We start from the raw sequence: 19439 nt of genomic DNA, 5'->3' as shown, positions 1-19439 counted from the left end.
TGAAGTAGTCATCTGTTTTGCCTATGTACAAAGTTAAACCCATCTATCAAAAAAAAATGCATCCAAATAACACTCATTTCAAAAATCATAATGTTAAGGTGCCACCAACCTGTAGGAGGAAATCTGGGCTTTGGTTTGGATCTGACACTTCACCTCCAGTTTGCTAGTGTCCAGGGCATGTTGGAGGAGATCTATTCGGTTTACATGGTACAGCAGTTCCTTCAAGAAGGACAGATCGTTCTCCTCCAACAAACCCTTTTCCTCAAGTACCTTGAAGAGTCCCACAGCATCCTTGATAAATTCCTGTTTCTTCAATGGGATATGATCCAAGCAGAGGAATTTCAGACCAGCCAGATCTTGACTGTCTATTTCTTCTGCAATGTTGTACAGAACTGTGTGGAAGTCCATGACTATCAGAAAATGAGTTCTAGCCTGAAAAAAGAAACCTTTCATTTAGTTGATGAGGCTGATAAACTCTTAGCTGCATAGAACCTAAAGTGTCTTTCAGGGAGGGTATTTCTCACAATATTCAAAGTCTATACTTTCTTAAATATAACGAACTTTAAGATACTCTTCCCAACTACAGCCACGAGGATCAGCAGCATCTTTGAATATCCCAGAGCACATAAACACATAGTTATTTCTGGCACATAGTTATTGCTTGATAAATGTTAGGCAGATGAATGAAATTAATATTGACCTAGGCATTCCCAAATCATTCTGATGCACATTCATCTTCTTTGTTTTCCTAGGACACTTCTTTTTGGCCCAATCTCAGAAAGGACTTTACACGATTACTTAACTGTTTCACCTTTTCCCCTCAACTAGACTTTAAATACCTAGGGGGTAAGGATCATGTCTTTTAAAAGTTAATGTCATCTTAATGGGGCAAATCATAGTAGGGCAAAGTAAGCACTTGTATTCAGAAGACCTGGGTTCAAATCCATTTACTAGCTGTGTGATCTTGAGCCAACCATCTTGCAAGACCTCTGAGCCCAAGTTTCCTCATCTGTGAAATGCGGACAAGAATATTTCACAGTGTTGTTAGGAGGATCAAATGATATATTGTATGTAAAATGTTTTGAAAACCTTAAAATTCAATGTAAATATGAGTTGCTATTAGTAGAACTATAATGTCCAGGATGCCTGCAATGTTATGTCCATAACTGCAAGTTAGAAAAGATTACTGAAAAATGTCTTCACTCGTTGATCTATGATCAGATCATCCACACCTCACAAGAATCCAACGTACATGAATCATGCAAACTTTTATCAGGATTGCATCTAAGCCTGTAAAAACATACTTTGCTCAAACCTTTTAGAAACCTATAAATAGCCAGCCATAGTAGTACATACTTATAATCCTTGCTATTGGAGATAACTGAGGCTGATGAATTGCTTGAGCTCAAGAGTTCTGAAGTGAAGAAGATTAAACCAAGTGGATATTTGCACAAAGTCCTGTAGCAACATAGTGAGTTGTAAATCAAAGATCTGAACTTTCCAGCTCCCTTTCCAAAGCAACCTAAGTTCAAATTGAATAGATTTCCAGTTTTTCTAACAATTCATATATGTTTGATTGAAAGTGAAGTTAATGCCATCCCTTTACCCCCTCCACCACCACCACCACCAGGGATGAGGGTGTTTGCCCCCATCCTGAGAAGTCAGAAGAAAAAAGCTTCACCCAACAGTATCTTACCCCAAGAAATAAGTCCAGGCTTTCTCATAAATGCAACAGTTCAGAGAAAGGGTTGAGCACCTCCAAGCAGCACAAAAAATGCAGATTAATTGAATGGCTGAAGTACAGTCTAACCAGTAACTTCCTGTGTGATGTAACATCCTGAATTTAAAATAGGACTTTTTCTTCGTTCAGCAAAATCAACATTTCTCCAAGGCTTTTCTAGACTCATTCAGGAATGCCTTCCTCCTTATACATAATTGTTTTAAGAAAAATAACACACACAAGCCTCCAAAACCTTCCCTCTGACTGCCTTAACTCACTTTGAACTCTTCTTGAGGGCCCCAAGGGTTTTCAGCATCTAGTGTCAGAAGTTTTCACACACACACACACACACACACACACACACACACACACACACACACACCAGACCCATTTTCATTCTTTCATTCAGTTATAGCACATAGCACACATTCAACTTTCCACTCCCCCCTTTTTTTAACATCTGTACCTCTAATGTAATACTTCTCAATAAATACAAATGACCAAATTAAATTAGTGAGATATCACTTACAAGTCTTTAACAAACTCCAAAGAAACAAAGGAACAAATAAGAGGCAAAAAAAAAAAAAACAATAGGTTTGCTTTGGGCACGTTTTCAAATTGATTTAAAACTTTTGACTTTTTTTCCTTTCTAAAAAAGTACAATTTTAGTTAATGTTCTGATTCTATTCAGTTTATTTTCTATCATTTCCCATAGGTCTTTCTTTTTTCCATTCTGTTTTATATATTTGCCATTTTATGTAACCAAATATTTCATTATATTAATATACTATAACTAATTCAAGCTGAATTAATTCAACCATAATTATACCATAATTAATTCCCTTAATCAATTAGGCAAGCAAGTATTTCTTAAGCTCCTACTGTGTGCCAGATTGGGTTTAAAGCCAACTTTTTCATTCTTCCCCGATAATCTAAGTGGTTTTGTAACATGAGAGGCAGTGTGGTATAATGGCTAGAGAACTGACCTGACAGTTGGGAAGACTTGAGTTCAAGGTAGGCCCTTGACACATACTGGTCTGGGACCCTGGACAAATTATTTCACCTTTCAATGTCCCAGGCAACTCTATAAGACTAGAATGTGCATACAGGAAAGTGTTAATCTGCCCTGGGAAAGGGAATATTTTCACTGAGTGTTCCTCATCTAGGCTTGCTCAAAGTTGGTTGATTTTTCTGAATTTTTTTGTGTCTCATCTCCTTTTTTCTTTTTTTCGCCTCTCTCTTTAAAAATGACTATTTTTCTTTAAGATGATTCCCTGGGATGGGGGAGGAGAAGAGCTATTTGGAGAAATCCTGGTGATGTAAAAAACAAAAGTTATCAATAAAATATTTAAATTATTACTTTAATTACTTTATTATTATAGTTATAACTATAATTATAATTATATTAACAATTATAACCATACCAATCATTATAAACATTATGCTTATTATATTGACGGTGATTTATTGTTAATAGTCATGTTAACACTTATTTCTATGGCAGAGCCAAGATGGTAGCATAGAGGGAGCATTCCAGCCAGACTCTCCTAACATTCTCTTCCAAACAACTTCAAAATAAAACAAATTCTGTAGCAGCAGAGCCAACAAAAGGATGGGATGAGACACTTTCCTAGCCAAAGACAAGGTTGGAAGAATGTTGGCAACACCAGCTGTGGGCCTTGGAAGCTATGGCAACTCCATAAAAGTATGTTAGTGGGGAACCTCAAGTTACCCCCTCTCAGAACTAGAAAAATCTAACCATAAAATAAATAAGAAAAACATTAAAAAGATGAATAGAGTTTCAGAAAAGTTAGATATGATAGACTTCTGGAGAAAATTGAATGGAAATAGAAGGGGTATGCCTTTTTACTCAGCTGTATATGGTACCTTCACAAAACAAGTGTTAGGACATAAAATTCTCACAAACACACACAGAAAAGCAGAAATATTAAAATACTCTTTTTGTTCCATAACATAATAAAAATTACATTCAATAAAGGGCTTTGGAAGCATAGATTAAAAATTAGTTGGAAACAAATTAGTCGGGATGACTAATGTGAACTGATGAAAAATGAAGTGAGCAGAATTGGAATGTCGTACAGCAATGTTGTAAGAATAATTAAATGTGAAAGACTTAGCTAATCTGATAAATACAATGATCCACAACAATTCCAAAAGACTCATGATGAAAAGTGCTATCCACATCCAGAGAGAAAACTGATGATTTCTGAGTGCAGATTGAAGATATAGTTTTTCACTTTCTTTATTTTTCTTGCCCTTTTTTGTAATGTAGTAAATATAGAAATATGTTTTTATATGACTTCCCATGTATAATTCACATCCTATTGCTCACTTTCTCAGTGGGTGGGGGAGTGACTAGAGAAAGGAATAGAATTTAGAACACAATATTTTAAAAATCAATGTTAAAAATGTATTTCTCTGATTATTAAGGGAAATTGAACATCTCATCATGTGGTCATAAAATTTTTGTATTTCCTCTTTTGAAAATGATTTGTTCAATGAAGCTTATTACAGTTTCAGAGGGTTGAAGATAAAGTATGCCTCTTGCTTCTCAGAAGAGAAACTATTGACTAGCTACAGGTACAAAATGAGGCCTATATTTTACAACATGACCAATGTGATGTATTGAGCTGCTGGAACATTTTTGTTACAAGGGAAGATTGATTGTATTGGCAGGATTAGGAGCATTGACATATATATAATTTTCTGATTCTAGATTTCAAACCTTTATCTGATGTATTTCCTAGAAGTTTCAATTTTTTTTTGTTTTTTAATTACTGATCAATTTCTTTTTATAATACAAAATAATTTTATCTTTGCATAGTCACACTTATCAGTTTTGTCTCTGATACTTTATTTTACTTTTTTTATAAAAATTTTCTTTCTGGAACTATTCTGTTTGCTTCTAGTTTTTTCCTAAGAAATTTTAAAATAATCAGATCCAAATGGAATTACTGTGTGAAAGATAAGGTTATTCAAACCACAGTAATCCATAGCAGTTATCATTGAATAATGGTTATATTTCCAAGTGTTTTTTCAATCAATCACCAAGCTTTTGTCAGGTACCTGTTAACTGAGTTGAGAATAGAAATACCAAACTGAAATAGTCAGGCACTCAAGATACTGATATTTCAGCTAGTGAGATGCATCATGTTTACTGATTAAGTGAGAGGCATGTCAGAAAGACGCCTGGCTAGAGAGTTCCCAGTCCTTATCCAAATGTTGGCTTCATGACACTGCTTCCAGAAACTCCTAATATAGAGAAGCCTTTTCTCTCTATTTCTAAGCAGATGTAGGTATTCTCTGACTATTGCCTTTTGACCTATCTCCGCATAACAACAAAAAAAGAAAGCTTCAGAAGGCTCATGGAGAGAATCTCTTTCCACACCTAGAATCTTAAAGCAGTTCTTGCCTCCTTCCATAGCAAGGAAGAGAAAGAGAGTTGGTTCATTTGAGCCTTTTGTATGCATATATGGAGCATGGGGCAGTTAGGTGGCATAGTGGATACAGCATGGGCCCTGAAGTCAAGAGGACCTGAGTTCAAATTTGACCTCAGATGCTTGACACTCACTAACTGAGTGACTCTGGACAAGTCACTTAACCCTGATTGTCTCTCTCACACACATACACACACACACAAAAAGAATATTAGTGCATACTTGAGTCATCTGTGTTTTAAGCATTTCTTTCCTCATAGAGAAAATAACATTCTCCTACACTTGATAGGTACTGTTTTGTACACTGGATGACTTTACAGAAGGACCCTATAAATGTCAGCACACTAAAAGAGAGTTGAATTGGACTCTACTCCTTACTCTGTTACTTACAGGCCTATTCAATGAATGGGCGTTGCCTCACCCTAAGTAAGTGCCTGCATAGACCTTGGCCTAAAGGGCCCAAGGTCTTCCAGTGCATCCTGGGTCATCTCCATTTATCCTGGGGAATATCATGTCACTGGATTCAGATGACTCTGGAGGAGAAGCGAGGCTGGTGACCTGCACAGCCCTCCCTCACTGAAAACAAAGTCAAGTGCAAGTCATGTCATCATTTCTCTGATGGCATGGTCTTCTACAGCAATGAAGGATGAACACAAAAAAAACCTCAGTCATATCAAGTAAATTATTTCCCCTCTGTGCTTCCCTTTCTTCATAAGTAAAACAAGGGGGTTGAACAAGAACAGGGGTGGGGAACCTTTGACCAACCTCCAGGCCACGTGTGGCTCTCTAGGTCATCAAGGGAGGCCCTTTGACTGAATCCAAACTGGAAGACCTAGATGGCCACATGTAATCTCGAGGCTGCAGGTTCCCTATTCCTGAACAAGAGAGTTTCTAAGGTTCTTTCCAGCTTTTTGAGATTTGGGCTATATTTGATTCCACAGTAGCTCAGTCTCAATTTTAGTAAGAATTGAAAGAGCCTTCCTCTGTGACCTTTGACAAGTCACTTCCTTCTCTGGGGGCCTTAGTTTCCTCCCTCCAAAAATAAAAGAATTGGGCTGAATGATTCTTTAAGGTCCCTTCTAATTCTAATATTGTGTCATGGTACTTTGAGAGTTGTTTTTTGAAGGAAGACAGGGTGTAGGGGAGGAGAGGTTCTTCCTAAAAGCATCTTATATATTTGTTCCAAGAGTTACCACTGCACTCCCACCCCCCATCCTCCATCTCCCCCCCACCACACCTCCATCATTAAATTTGTAGGAGGGTGAATGTCAAGAAACACCTGCCACTAGCATCTAGTTATAGTTATTTTAAAATTTTAGTTAAAATAAGAAGCTAACAGATAGCATACTTCTTCTCCCTAGAGGCATTTTCCCCAAGTGTGGGACTCCCCAGCACTAGCCTCATGATACCCTAGGGTTTCTGTCCCTTCTCCCCTCAGGGTAGTGACTATTCTACCCTATGGACAAATAATGATGCCTTTCATGGTGCTTGCCCATAGGTATAAATTTCCTGGTTCTAATTTAGCATGTACTTTAAGTCACATATATGACCAAATCACCAAATCAAATTATTTTTCTGATTTCTCATCCTCCTGGATCTCTCCATAGCTTTTAATACTTTTGACCATCTCCTCATCTAGGGGTTGTTTGCTCCTTTGTTACCTTCAGGGGCATCATATTCTCTTGGTTTTTCCTCTCTCCTTTCCTCTTTGACACTGCAGAGAGTGATCTGCAGAGTCAAAAGCTACAGAAATGTCAAACAGGCTGATAATTGAGAAAAAGCCATTAGATCTGGTGATTAAGAAGTCACTGGTGATAATTCAGGGTCATGTGAGCAATAAGATAGCAGATTTGACATTTTCTCTGATTCCCATGACTTCTCAAACCTCTCAAAACCAGAAATTAAGTACCAAAGATAAAGCAACTTCTACTATCTCCATGGCCTAGGAATGGGGCATCAAGAATCTAAAAGGTTAAAAAAATGAAAACAAACCCAGGAAATGATCCTTATCATCCTGAAATCATTCAGTACTCCACTGAACTCCCAGCTACTGACAGCCAGGCTGTGAACATGACGCAAGCTTACAAAAAAAACCCAACCACCGCTATTTCCTGGTCCCTCCTCCTTTTACAATGTAGCAGAAACCCTAACTCCAGGCTTCAAAATTTGCCTGAGTCACAATAGCAAACTTGGCAACAGCCCGTCAAAAATAAAAGCCTGCCAAGACACCCAGGAGCATTAGTTCCTGGAAAAGCAGGTTCTGAATTGCTGGTGCTGGATGAGAGAACTGAAGAACACAGGGAATGAGACAGGTCACCAGAAGAGGAAACTGTGTGGGTGGGAGCTCTGTAACACTCTACCAAGTCTAAGGGAAGAGCACAGCATTCAGCTAGGACCAGTTCTGACTACCCAAAAGTCAAAATAGGCCAGAGACCTAAGTTGGTGAACTATGCATTGTCAGATGTGAGAGGAAACTGAGGACATTTTGAGATTTAGCTCCCAAGGAAATCACAATCAGAAGGGAAGGAGTCAGAAAGTGAGTGATAAGGAAACTAAGAAGGAAAAAAGACTGAAAGTACCAAAGACGCAATGAAAAAGGCAACTCAAAGAACCTGAAATATAGAAAGATAAGTCAACAGGAAAAGTAGTAATGACAGAAGGAAATGTGTTTTCAGAGCTAGTAAATAAGTTCTGTCATCTATGAATAAATACTACAAGATAAAGGAAAACGATCCAACACTTGGTAGGAGACAGAGGACAGAGTGGAATATGAGGAGAACATACAACCACAACACACTATTCCTGAGTGGTTCAAAAGAGATAGGAGAATTTTGAGAGCAAAATGTATGTCCTGAACAAGAAAAATAATAAAATAGAAAAGCTTGAATCTGTCTCACCAAGGAGACAAAAAAAAGAACAATACATTGGGAACTAAAGAACAACCTAAAAATAGAGAACCAAAACAAACAAACAAACAACGTAAAAAAAATATGCTCACTGCAAGCAAAACAAAATGAGCTTGAAGATAGGACTGGTGCTCTATCTACCGTGCCACCCAGCTGCCCCCAAATGTAAAGTGAATGAACCTGAAAGGAGAGGTGACTGAGTGATGGTGATAGAGTCTGAAAATGGCAAAAGGGAGTAAAAAACATGACAGTAAGGAGAGGCAGAGTAAGGGAACAGGGTAATGAGTGAAATTGTAAGCAGTGCTAGAAAAGGGAAGCTGTGCAATCAGGAGGGAGCCTGGTCTCTATGAGCACAAGAAGATGAAAGGAGTGATGAAGGAAAAGCTTTAAAGTGAAAGCAAGCTTCTTAGCTAACGAGCACAGGAACTTCTTGGGGAGTTGGGGGTGGGGATAGGGTTTGGTTTGACTGGAATAGTAATAAAGGAGTAGTTAGTAGGCAACAGAAAACAGGTTAGAACAATGATAACCAGAGGTTTAGAATCACTGGGATGGAGATGGGAGGGGGAATGATTGAGTGGGGATATTTTAATAGCTTGCTGTCCTTTATGCATCATGTTCTCCCATTAGAAAACAAGCTCCTTAAACAGCAACAAAATAAATACTGTAAGACTGACTGGCAAATAAAAAAAAAGAAAGAAAGAAAGAAAAAGAAAATAAGCTCCTTGACTTCAGAAACTTGTCTTGCTTTCTTGTATCTATATCCCCAGTGGCACAGTGCCTAGTATATAGTAAGCACTTAATAAATGCTTTTTCTATCTACCAAGCCATATCGTTATTTTTTTTTTAATCTGGCTATCTATCTAAGAGTACAATAACAAGTTTTAAAAGCAGTCCCTGTCATTGAGAACCCTACATTCCATTGGGGATTTCCACATCCTAGATCTATGGGCCTGACCAGTCTGGGAATTCCAAACTCAAGTCTCTAACTGCTAAGAGCATATTCCCAGTTGCACCTTATGTAAAAAGGAATTCAATGTGTAATTCTCCCTAAATGTGCTCCTCCTTTTTCTTCATTGTTTATACGCAACCTACCTTTTTTCTTCTTTTCCCCATTCACTACTCTAAGCAAATCCATTACCAAAGGCAGTAAATTGTTTCTCCTCAGATCCAACTCCTATCTTTTCCATTTTTAAGTGTGAATCTTCAATCAGTCAATCAGCAAGAAATGTTTCTCCCTGTATTTACTTAGTGATCTATTCAGCTCTCTTAGAATTAATTACCATTTCTATGCTGATGATTCTCAAATGTACTTTTCCTGCCCCGATCCCCAAATGCCTTTCAGATATTTCAAACTGGATGTTCATCTTAAATTAAATATGTTCCGAAAAGAATTAATTATCTTTCCCTCTAAACCCTCTCCCTGCCTCCCCACTCCTGCGTTCTCAATTGCTGTACAGAGTAACACATCCTTCTAATCCCACAAGCTCAAAACCTAGGAGTCATTCCTGACTCCTTACTATCTTTGAGGTTCCCCTTCTCTCCCTCCCCCTCAATATCTAATCTGCGGCCAGGGCCTGTCATTTTCACCTGAATCAATTTTTTAAAATTATTAAACACCTACTATGTTCCAGACAGTGGGCTAAATGCTGGGGATACAAAAAGGGGCAAAAGGCAGCCCCTGCCTTCAAGGAGTTTACAATTTAACAGAGGAGACATTCAGTTGTTTTTCAGTCATTTCTGACTCTTCATGATCCCATTTGGGGTTTTCTTGGCAAAGATACTAGAGTGACTTGCCATGTCCTTCTCAGTTCATTTTATAGATGAGGAAACTGAGGTAAATGACTTGCCAAAGTTTCACACAGCTAGTAAATGTCTGAGGCCAGATACAAACTCAGGAGATGAGTCTTCCTGACTCCAAGCCCAGAGCTCTATCTACTGCCCCACCATGTCCTGCATGGGGGAAAGAAAACATGCAAACATCTACAAAGCAAGCTATATACAAGATAAATAGGAAACAACTGACAAAGAGAAGGCACTAGAATTAAGAAGGGTTTGAGAAAAGGTTTTCTGTAAAAGATGGGATTTTAGCTGGGACTTAAAGGAAACTGGTGAAGTCAAACTCCTACAACATCTCTTCTTCTCTTCTATATACCACCTCCTATTCACTGCCACTGCCACCACTCATAACCTCATGCTTAATTATTGCAACAGCCTCCTTGGAGGGGGTATGTGTGTGTGTTCATCCTTCATTGCCGAAGAAGACCATGCCATCGGGGAAAGAGGGTCTGCCTGCTTCAAGTCTTCAATCCACCTTCAATTCAGCCACCAAAGTGGTTTTGCTAAAGTTCAGGTCCAACCATGACCCTCCCCTCCCTACTCCCTTTCTCAGACACTTACTAAACTCCATTCCCTATTACCTGCAGGACCAAGTACAAAATCCTTTGTTTGTTATTCAAGTCCTTTATGACCAAGTTAGTAGTTTATTAGCACACCAAGGCAGCTAGAAGTTGGGGTACAGCCGGTGAAAATTGTAAATCATGCTTGTTCAGTCATGTCCAACTCTTCATGACTCCATCGGGGGTTTTCTTGGCAAAGATGGTTTGCCATTTCCTTCTCCAGCTCATTTTATATATGAGGAAACTGAGACAGACAAGGTTAAGTGACTTGCCCAGAGTCACACAACTAGTAAATGTGTGAGGCCAGATTTAAACTCAGAAAGATGTCTTTCTGATTCCAAGCCCAGTACTAAATCCACTGAGCCATCGAGATTAAATTGATCATCTCACCTTCTATATAACTATACTCTGAGCAACAGGTCTAACTGGCACACTTTTTCAAAAGAGCACTCAGTCCAACTCATCAAGATGTAGCTGAAGAAACTGAGTCTCCGTACTTTGCTCAGGATCACAGAGAAATTTCAACTATTCATTTAAATAAGGGCATTTGTTGCCCATTTTATGTGTCTCCCTAAGCTAAAAAAATTGATTGCTTAGTATCCAGTTTTCAGGTCCTGAAAGTCTGTTGTTAGATAGACTGACTCTTCCTTGACCAGAAGATAGGTTATCCTTCACATACACAGTCAAAATCACACATTGGTAGAATCATTCCAAAACCTTGCACACTGCCACCATAGACTTTGAAAACCTAGAGTGACCTCCATATTGCGATGAGACACTGGAGGGGGGATTTTGTGGAGGTCTGGTGGATTATGAGCCAAATTTAGTGGCAGGAAATACTACATCCCCGAGTTCTCCATTTCTTATAGGTATTGAGGTATATAATTGTCAGGAGACCTTTCCTGTTTTTCCTCTTCCCATCTCCTCTGAGATTACTTTCCATTTACACTGTACAGATCTTGTATGTACATAGCTGCTAACATATTTTCTCTCCCCACCGGACCGTGAGGTCCCTGAAAGTAAGGGCTTTGTTTGTACGTTTCTTTTTACTCCCAGTGCTTAGGACAATTTCTGGCACATAGAAAGTGTTTAATAAATGCTAGTTAATTGATTTATGTTAAAATGCAAATAGTCATCAAAGGGGTGACCAAAGTCACCAACTTAAGTTGATAAACTGGCATAGTGCGACTGACTTTCAGATCTTTTCCTGCTAGCAGATTTTGATAGAAGATTCGAGAAAATATGAAATTATTAAGGGCCTTGAGAGGAGTTCTGTTATATGGGGTAAGTTTTGTTATGGAGAATACAGTGAAAATGGAAACTGGAGGTTCGTTTTACAAATTGTAGTCATTCAACTCTAATGACTTTCCATTGATTCTAAGATAAAAACAAACTCCTGTTTAGCTTTTAAAGCCCTTTACAACCTGGCCCAAAATATTTGTAACCAATATGACCTTCACTGTAGTTTTATACTTCTTCTAGCATTTGTCCAATTTAGATTTTTAAGCAGTTATTTTCTTTAGTATTTTTGATCTCTGTTATCAAGCTGTTAATTCTCTTTTCATAATTTTCTTGTATAGCTCTCATTTCTTTCCCCAGCTTTCCTCTACTATTTTTATTGATTTTAAAAATCACTTGTATGAGCTTTTCTTATTTCTTTTTTTAAGCTCTTCCAGGAATTCTTGTTGGACTTGTGTCCAATCTGCATTTCTTTTTCTTTGAGGCTTTGCTTATATCTGTTTTCACATCATTGTCTTCTTCTGAGTTTGTGTCTTGAGCTTCCCTGACACCATAGTAAATTTTTATGGCCAGTTTCTTTTTTTGTCATTTGCTCACTTTTTTAGTCTATATCTTGACTTCAAACTCTATGTTAAAGTTGGGCTCTGCTCACCTATGGTAGGGATAAATGGCCTGAGCTTGTGTCTTTTATGTCCTCTTGCTCCTTTCACAATTCAGCCTGGAGGTCTGTAGATTTGTGAAACTTGCAATATAGAGAAATTCAGTGAGAGAAAGAGAAATCTGGCTACTGCCCTTCTGGTCTATGCTCTCTTTGATCCTTACACAGGAAGGGCTCCTATTCCCTCATAACTTTGATCTCTCCACCTAAAACTGGGTAATGAGCAACAGTTGCCAAATGTCATCTGATCCTACACCAAGAGCTAGTACAGAAGTCCTCTGGTATCTCTTTCTAACCCTTGATTATTCCTGGGTACTGCTAGGCACTGTTCCCTAGGCTGCTATAGCCCCATAGACCACAGTTAGTGCCATTTCATGCCTCATTCCCAGCCAGCTCCCATCCCAATGTTCACAGATCTCTCTTTCTGTCTTCCTAATATATCTTGGGCTGGAAAAAATGACTCACTGATTTTTTCTGGGCTTTCCTACTCAGAATTTGGGTTGGTGTTTTCAGTGACCATTTTATAGAAAAGGTTTGGGAGAAGGTTTGGCAAATGTGATCTTTGATTCCACCATTTTGACACTGTACCTGTATCTGTACCCAATATTACCACCAAAAATCTGATACCTAAAATATAAAGGGAAACGACAAAGTTGCACAACACCCATGGCCATTCAAATGTAGAGAAATAGTCAAAGGATATGAAATCACTTTTCAAAAGTAGAAATGCAAACTGGAAATGACCATATGAAAGCATGCTCTAAATGACAACTAGTAAAAAGAAATGTGAATTAAAATAACTAAGGTTTTATTCACACACTGTACAAATTTGGTAAAGATGAAAACAGAGGAACAATAATTGTTTGGAGGAGTTGTAGCAAGATAGACATGCTGGTGCACTATTGGGGAAGTTGCAAAGTGCTCTATTTTGAATTTCAGTTTGGAATTGTAAAAGAAAAATAACTAAACTATCTATTTGTCTGTAAAAGAAAAATGACTAAACTGTAGATCCAGCAGTTCCAAAGACTGTAAAAAATTTAAAGACTGAAACAAATATCTAATATATACCAAAATATTGACAGCAGCACTCCTTTTTAGCAAAGAACTGGAAACAAATTAAGTGCTCAATGATTGGGGAATAACTGGTAGAAGAAAAAAACAATTATGGTATTAAAATGTAATGGAATATTATTATGTAGAAAGAAATGACAAATGAGAAGAATTCAGATCAACATGGAAAGATATGTGAAGTTTTGTTTTTTTTTAGTTTTGTGGGTGCTGGGTTTTTTTGTGTGCGTGTGTGAGACTGAGTATCCATATTTCACCCAGTCTGGAATTGTAGCGGTCACTTGGAAGTGCACAGAAGTGCACTTCCCACTCTGTTTCTTAGCTAGGCAGCACCACTTCTACCCCACTTCCTGGAGATACATCATATTGATGTGGGACTTTGGTAGACACCAGGTAGGCCTTAGCCCAACTACAACTAAGAAACCCCGAACTCTAGCAATCCACTGACCTCAGCCTCCACTAGCATCAGGAACTACAGACACGTACCAGCATTCCCATTTGAAAAGATAATGCATTAACTGATACAAAGTGAAATCAGAAGAACCAGGAGAGCAATAAACATGATGACTACAACAATGTAAGTGGCGGGGAGGGAATCACTAAAACAAAGCTGAACTCTGAGTATAGGCAAAACTAGTGAAGGTCCTGGAGAGGAGATAATGAGACTTGTCTCATTCTTTATGAAAGAGAGTTAGTTGACTATTTGCATTCTACCACAAGGTCTGTGTATCAGATATTTTAATCTAATTTTCTATGTGACAAGATAGAGGAAGGGTAAGAAATGAATGTGATTAAGAGAGTAGAGGCATCAATAAAATATATTTTAATAATAAAACACATATGGGGAAATGAAATCAGCATGATTCTAAGCAGTTTCATTCTACTGTTTTGGTTGAACAAATACTGTAGTGCCAACAGCAAAATGCATAAGGAAATCACCTGTCATTCTATACTCAAGTTTAAATTCTTGGGCTAAAGTTTCACATTGAGGCATTTTCTATTTGTAAAGCTGTTTTTATTAGTTATTGTCATTTGCATCATCATTGTCTAGATTTATTTTTTAAATTAAGTTCTCTGTATGATATAGACTGGGGAAGAAAGTCAAAAGCTTCAAAACTTATATTGAACCACACGAACCCTTCGACATATACACATGGAATTCATGATAGGGCGATGCAACTTTAGCTTGTTAGAAAAATGTTTAACACTTGTGACCACAGCCAGTCACTCTGCTGAAATCATCAACTATTATGCTAGATTTGGTGCTTTAAAAAAAATGCCAAAGGTAATTTTAAGACTTTACTGTGCCACTTGCACTCCTTTTTTTTTAATTTGACTGCTCCAGATTTAAAAATATCCTGAGAAGTAAATCACTTGATGATTTAATGGTAGCTTACCTCTATTTTCCTAAAATTTCCAAAGCTGGTTACACTGTTCAGATTCTTTTAGTTTCCTAATTCATGAAAGTGGAACAAAAATTTAGGCTGTCTAGACCAGAACCATTACAATAATTAAACTTACCTTTACCTTTCCAAAAGTTTAATTTAATTTGTTGAATACTGATCGTTAAAAATGTCTATAACTTGTGATATGCTTCAAACTGAATTCATAGTATATACTTATAAGCCAGAACCAGAAAAAAATTAGGCTGGCTTTAAAATACTGACATATAGGGTGAGTAAAGCCAAGATAGTGGAGCAGAGAATCATTCAGCCAAGCTCTCTCATATTATCCTGAAAATAACTCAAAAATAATGCCTCAAATCGAATTCTGGAAAGGTGGGACAAACAAAAGATTGCATGAAACAACTTTCCAGCCCAAGACAACTTAGGAGGTGGGCAGGAAAGGTCTATCTCAACCAGATGGTGATCAGACCTGGAGTGCAGCACACCTGCATGGTCCCAGCAGGGGTGCTTGAAGGCAGCTGCACTGTCAGCACCAGCAACTTCAGGAGCTCTCAGCTCACTGCCAATGGCAGAGTTAGAGAACTAATAAGAAGGAAAATACAAGGGATCCTTTGCTGGCTGGGTCCAAGACTATGTTGCATTGCCCAAATACAGTTCCTAGTCACAGTCCCAGGCCAGAAGGAGCAATAGTACTTGTGGCTACCAGGTAACAGGAGTCCTGGTCACAGTTCCAGGATGAAGAGGAATGCTTGTGGTTATTCACAAGGGAGTCTCATCCTGTGAGACCTCACCCTGGTCTCAATTCCAAGCAGAGAGGAGCACTAGCAATTGTGACTGCAAGAGAACAGGGAACTTAGTCTGGATCTGTGAGTAAAAATAAGGGGCTGGAGCAAAATCAATTATGCTTCAACAGAGGTTAAAAAAAAAAGCAGGGGTACCAATCAGGATCTCAGACAAAGCAAAAGCAAAATGAATCTAATTGAAAGAGAGAAGCAGGAAAACTACATTTTGCTAAAAGGTACCCTAGAAAATGAAGTAATAGTAATAGTAAATATGTGTGTACCAAGGCCTCTTCCCCCAAAGCAAACTTAAACTGGGCTCAGGCAATAGAAGACCTCAAAAAACAAGTCAGCAGCTTCCTAAAGGAGAACCAAAAAATGCTGAGGAAAATAACAGCTTTAAAAGAGGCTAACTCCATTGGAAAAAGAGGTCCAAAAAGCCAACGAGGAGAAGGAGGTTTTAAAAAGCAGAATTAGCCAAATGGAGGAGAAGGTTCAAAAGCTCACTGAACAAAATAATTCGTTGAAAGAGAGAATTGAGTTCAGGGAAACGAATGACTATAAGTTAAACCAAGAAGTTAGTAAACAAAACCAAAAATCTGAAAAAATAGAAGATAAGGTGCAACAACTCATTGGAAAAACAACTGACCTGGAAAATAGATCCAGGAGAAATGATTTAAAAATTATTGGACTATCTGAAAGCCATGATCAAAAAAATACCCTAGACACTATCTTCCATGAAATTATCAAGGAAAACTGTCCTGATGTTATAGAATCAGAGGGCAAAATGGATATTGAAAGAATTCATCGATCACCTCCTGAAAGAAACCCAAACAGAAAAACTCCTAGGAATATTGTGGCCAAATTTCAGAGTTCCAGATCAAGGGGAAAACACTGCAAGCAGCTAGAAAGAAACAATTTGAGTACTATGGAAATACAATCAGGATAACACAGGATCTGGCAGCTTCAACATTAAGGGATCGAAGGGCTTGGAGTGAGATATTTCAGAAGTCAAAGGAACTGGAATTGAAGTCAAGAATCACCTACCCAGGAAATCTGAATATAATACTTCAAGGGAAAAAATGGTCATTCAGTGATATAGTCAAATTTCAAGATTTCACGTTGAGGAAAAGACCAGATTTGTATTTAAAAATTTGACTTCCAAAGACAAGAATCAAGAGAGGCATGAAAAGGTAAACAGAAGAGAAAAATCATAAAAGACTCTGTAAAGCTGAACTGTTTACATTACTACATGGAAAGAAAATATTTTTAACTCTTGAATCTTTTCTCAGTATTCGGGTAGCTGGAAAGATTGTGCATACACACACACACATATACACATAGATAGATAGAGAGTACAGGGTGTGTTATATCAGAAGAGATGATATCCACACACACACAAAATAAAATAAAATAAAATAAAAATTAAGGGGTGAAGGAGGAAAATTCCGGGAAGAGAAAGGGAGTAATGGAATGGGGCAGACTATAACTCATAAAAGAGATAAGAAAAATCTTATTCAATGGAGGAGATAAGGGAGAAGGGGAGAGGGGGAAAAATAAAGCTACTCTCCCCACATGTGGCTGAAGGAGAGAATAACATGCTCACTAAATTTGATATGAAAATTTATATACACCACAGAAAAGTAGGAGAGCAGGCGACAAGTGGAGCAAGGGGAATGTTAGAAGGGAGGGCAAATGGGAGAAGGGAGTCACCAGAAATAAACACTTTCAAGAAGTGACAAAGTCAATTGTAGGGGGGAAAAATATGGGGGGATTGGGTAGGTCAGAGAGCAATAGAATTAGTATTACACAACATGATTACTATGGAAGTCTTTTGCAAAACAACACATATTTAGTCTGTATTGAATTGCTTCTCTTCTCAGTGGGGCTGGGGAGGGAGGGGGGAAGGAGATAAGTTGGAATTCAAAGTATTAGAAACAAATGTTGAGAATTTTTATTGCATATAATCGGGAAATAAGAACCACAGCGAGAGGGGTATGGAAATTTATCTTGCCCTGTAAGAAAAGAGATAAGATGGGGATAGGAGAGGGGTGGGGTGTGATGGAGGGAAGGGCACATTGAGGGAAGAAGTAATCAGAATGCAAGGTATTAAGAAGCGGGGGGGGAAGAGAGGTGATGGGGAGAAAAACTGGACATATCACAAAGTGATGTAAAAGCAATTAGTATTAAAACAATAGACTGAATTAATTACTGAGAATAAATCAATGACATCTTTAGTTTGGAGAAAAGAATTTCAGTCTAAATTTCCTAGAGGAAGGTAACCTCAGGTAAAATTTGGCATTGATGGAAAAGTCAAGGTTTTAACAGTAAATTTGATTTTATGATTGCCATTTAATCAGGAACTAGAACATGTATAGAAAGGCATGTAAGCCACTTAAGACTTGCCTAAAAGATGTTCCTTAGCCAAAGTGAAACTATAATCATATTTGAAACCTGAGTATTGGAACTTGCCATTTTTAGATGCTATGGGACTATTAAGTGACTGTTCTTCTGAGTCTAACTCCAGGTATGGGGAGCAAGAAAGGTGGTCTGAGCCTCCAATCCATGATGCCAGTAAACTGATGAGATGCTGGTATGAACTGCATAAGATGATCTCAAGGGAAGGGTGGGAGAGTGGCTGTTCAGCCTGGGCTGAGGTAGGATTCTCCTGACTCAATTTCCCCACTGACACCTAGCAAACTTTAAGCCTGACTGAATGCAAGTGGATAATCTAATCCTGCCTGGAATTGACATGAAGTTGGGGTGATATTGTACCCCTGCAACGTCCTTACTATTGGTGGCAATTTCCTATAGTCAAAAGGTTCGTAAGCTTAATACTAGATCTATTCAATTATAGATTATGGGTGGGGGAACATCCAAAGTTGTCTAAAATTAAGCTATTAGGCATAGGACTTTAGACCAACAACAATAAGTTATGGTTCTTTAATTCTTAGTAATACTGTGGAGACAATAGGTCAAGAGCTTGTGAAGTTAGCAACAAATATTTTTTGTGTCTCAGTTAATGTTTAAAAAAAAAAATTTCTTTTGTGGTCCACATTGTAAATGCTTTAAAAAGAAGTATCACCTGTCCAAAAGTTGGAATTGCTTTATCTGTTATAAACTGTGTTAAAAAAGAAATAATAAAAATAAATAAATAAATAAATAAAATTAAAAAATATATATATGTGTGTGTGTGTGTGTGTGTGTGTGTGTGTGTGTGTGTGTGTGTACCAAATTGTATAGCATCCAAATTCTTAAAGGAAAAGTTAAATGAGTTACATGAAGAAACAGACAGTAAAACTTTACTACCCAAATTTCCCCTCTCAGAGACAGACAAATCTAACTATAAAATAAACAAGAAGATAGTTAAGGAGATGACTAGAATTTTAGAAAAAGTCAGCTATGATAGACCTCTAGAGAAAGTTGAATTGGAATAGACAGGAGTATACCTTTTTCTCAGCTGTACATATCACCTTCACAAAAATTTACCATTAGAGCATAAAAAACTCGCTAACAAATACAGAAAAGCAGAAATATTAAATTATCCTTTTGAGAACATAATGCAATTAAAATTATAGTCAATAAAGGACTGTGAAAACATAGAATAAAAATTAAATGTAATCTAAATAATCTAATCCTAAGTAGGTCAAAGAACAAATCATAAAAACAATAAATAATTTCATTAAAAACAATAAGAACGAGACAACATACCAAATTGTATGGGATACAGCCAAAGCAGTACTTAGGGGAAAAAAATTTATCTCTAAACACTTACACATAGGGTAAGGAAAATAGGGAAAATAGGGAAA

The 19439-nt window shown here is 37.7% G+C and overlaps 1 protein-coding gene across 3 annotated transcripts in view; it reads right to left on the bottom strand.

Moving 5' to 3' along the window:
• CASP8 (caspase 8) overlaps positions 1–19439 on the bottom strand; it is a 38754-nt gene that overhangs the window by 15833 nt on the left and 3482 nt on the right. For 2 of the 3 annotated variants that reach the window (XM_072617272.1, XM_072617273.1), the window contains exon 2: positions 110–432. In XM_072617272.1, coding sequence (XP_072473373.1) covers positions 110–408 — 299 coding nt within the window. In that variant the 5' untranslated portion in view covers positions 409–432. Of the gene's footprint in view, positions 1–109; positions 433–1696; positions 1718–19439 lie in introns of those variants that run through there. The other variant, XM_072617274.1, reaches the window with a different exon arrangement.

The sequence above is a fragment of the Notamacropus eugenii genome, chromosome 6 (assembly GCF_028372415.1).
Source record: "Notamacropus eugenii isolate mMacEug1 chromosome 6, mMacEug1.pri_v2, whole genome shotgun sequence".
In the NCBI taxonomy this organism is placed as follows: Eukaryota; Metazoa; Chordata; class Mammalia; order Diprotodontia; family Macropodidae; genus Notamacropus; species Notamacropus eugenii.
The sequence above is the reverse complement of the archived record's forward strand: the minus strand, read 5'-3'. Positions and strand labels throughout refer to the sequence as shown.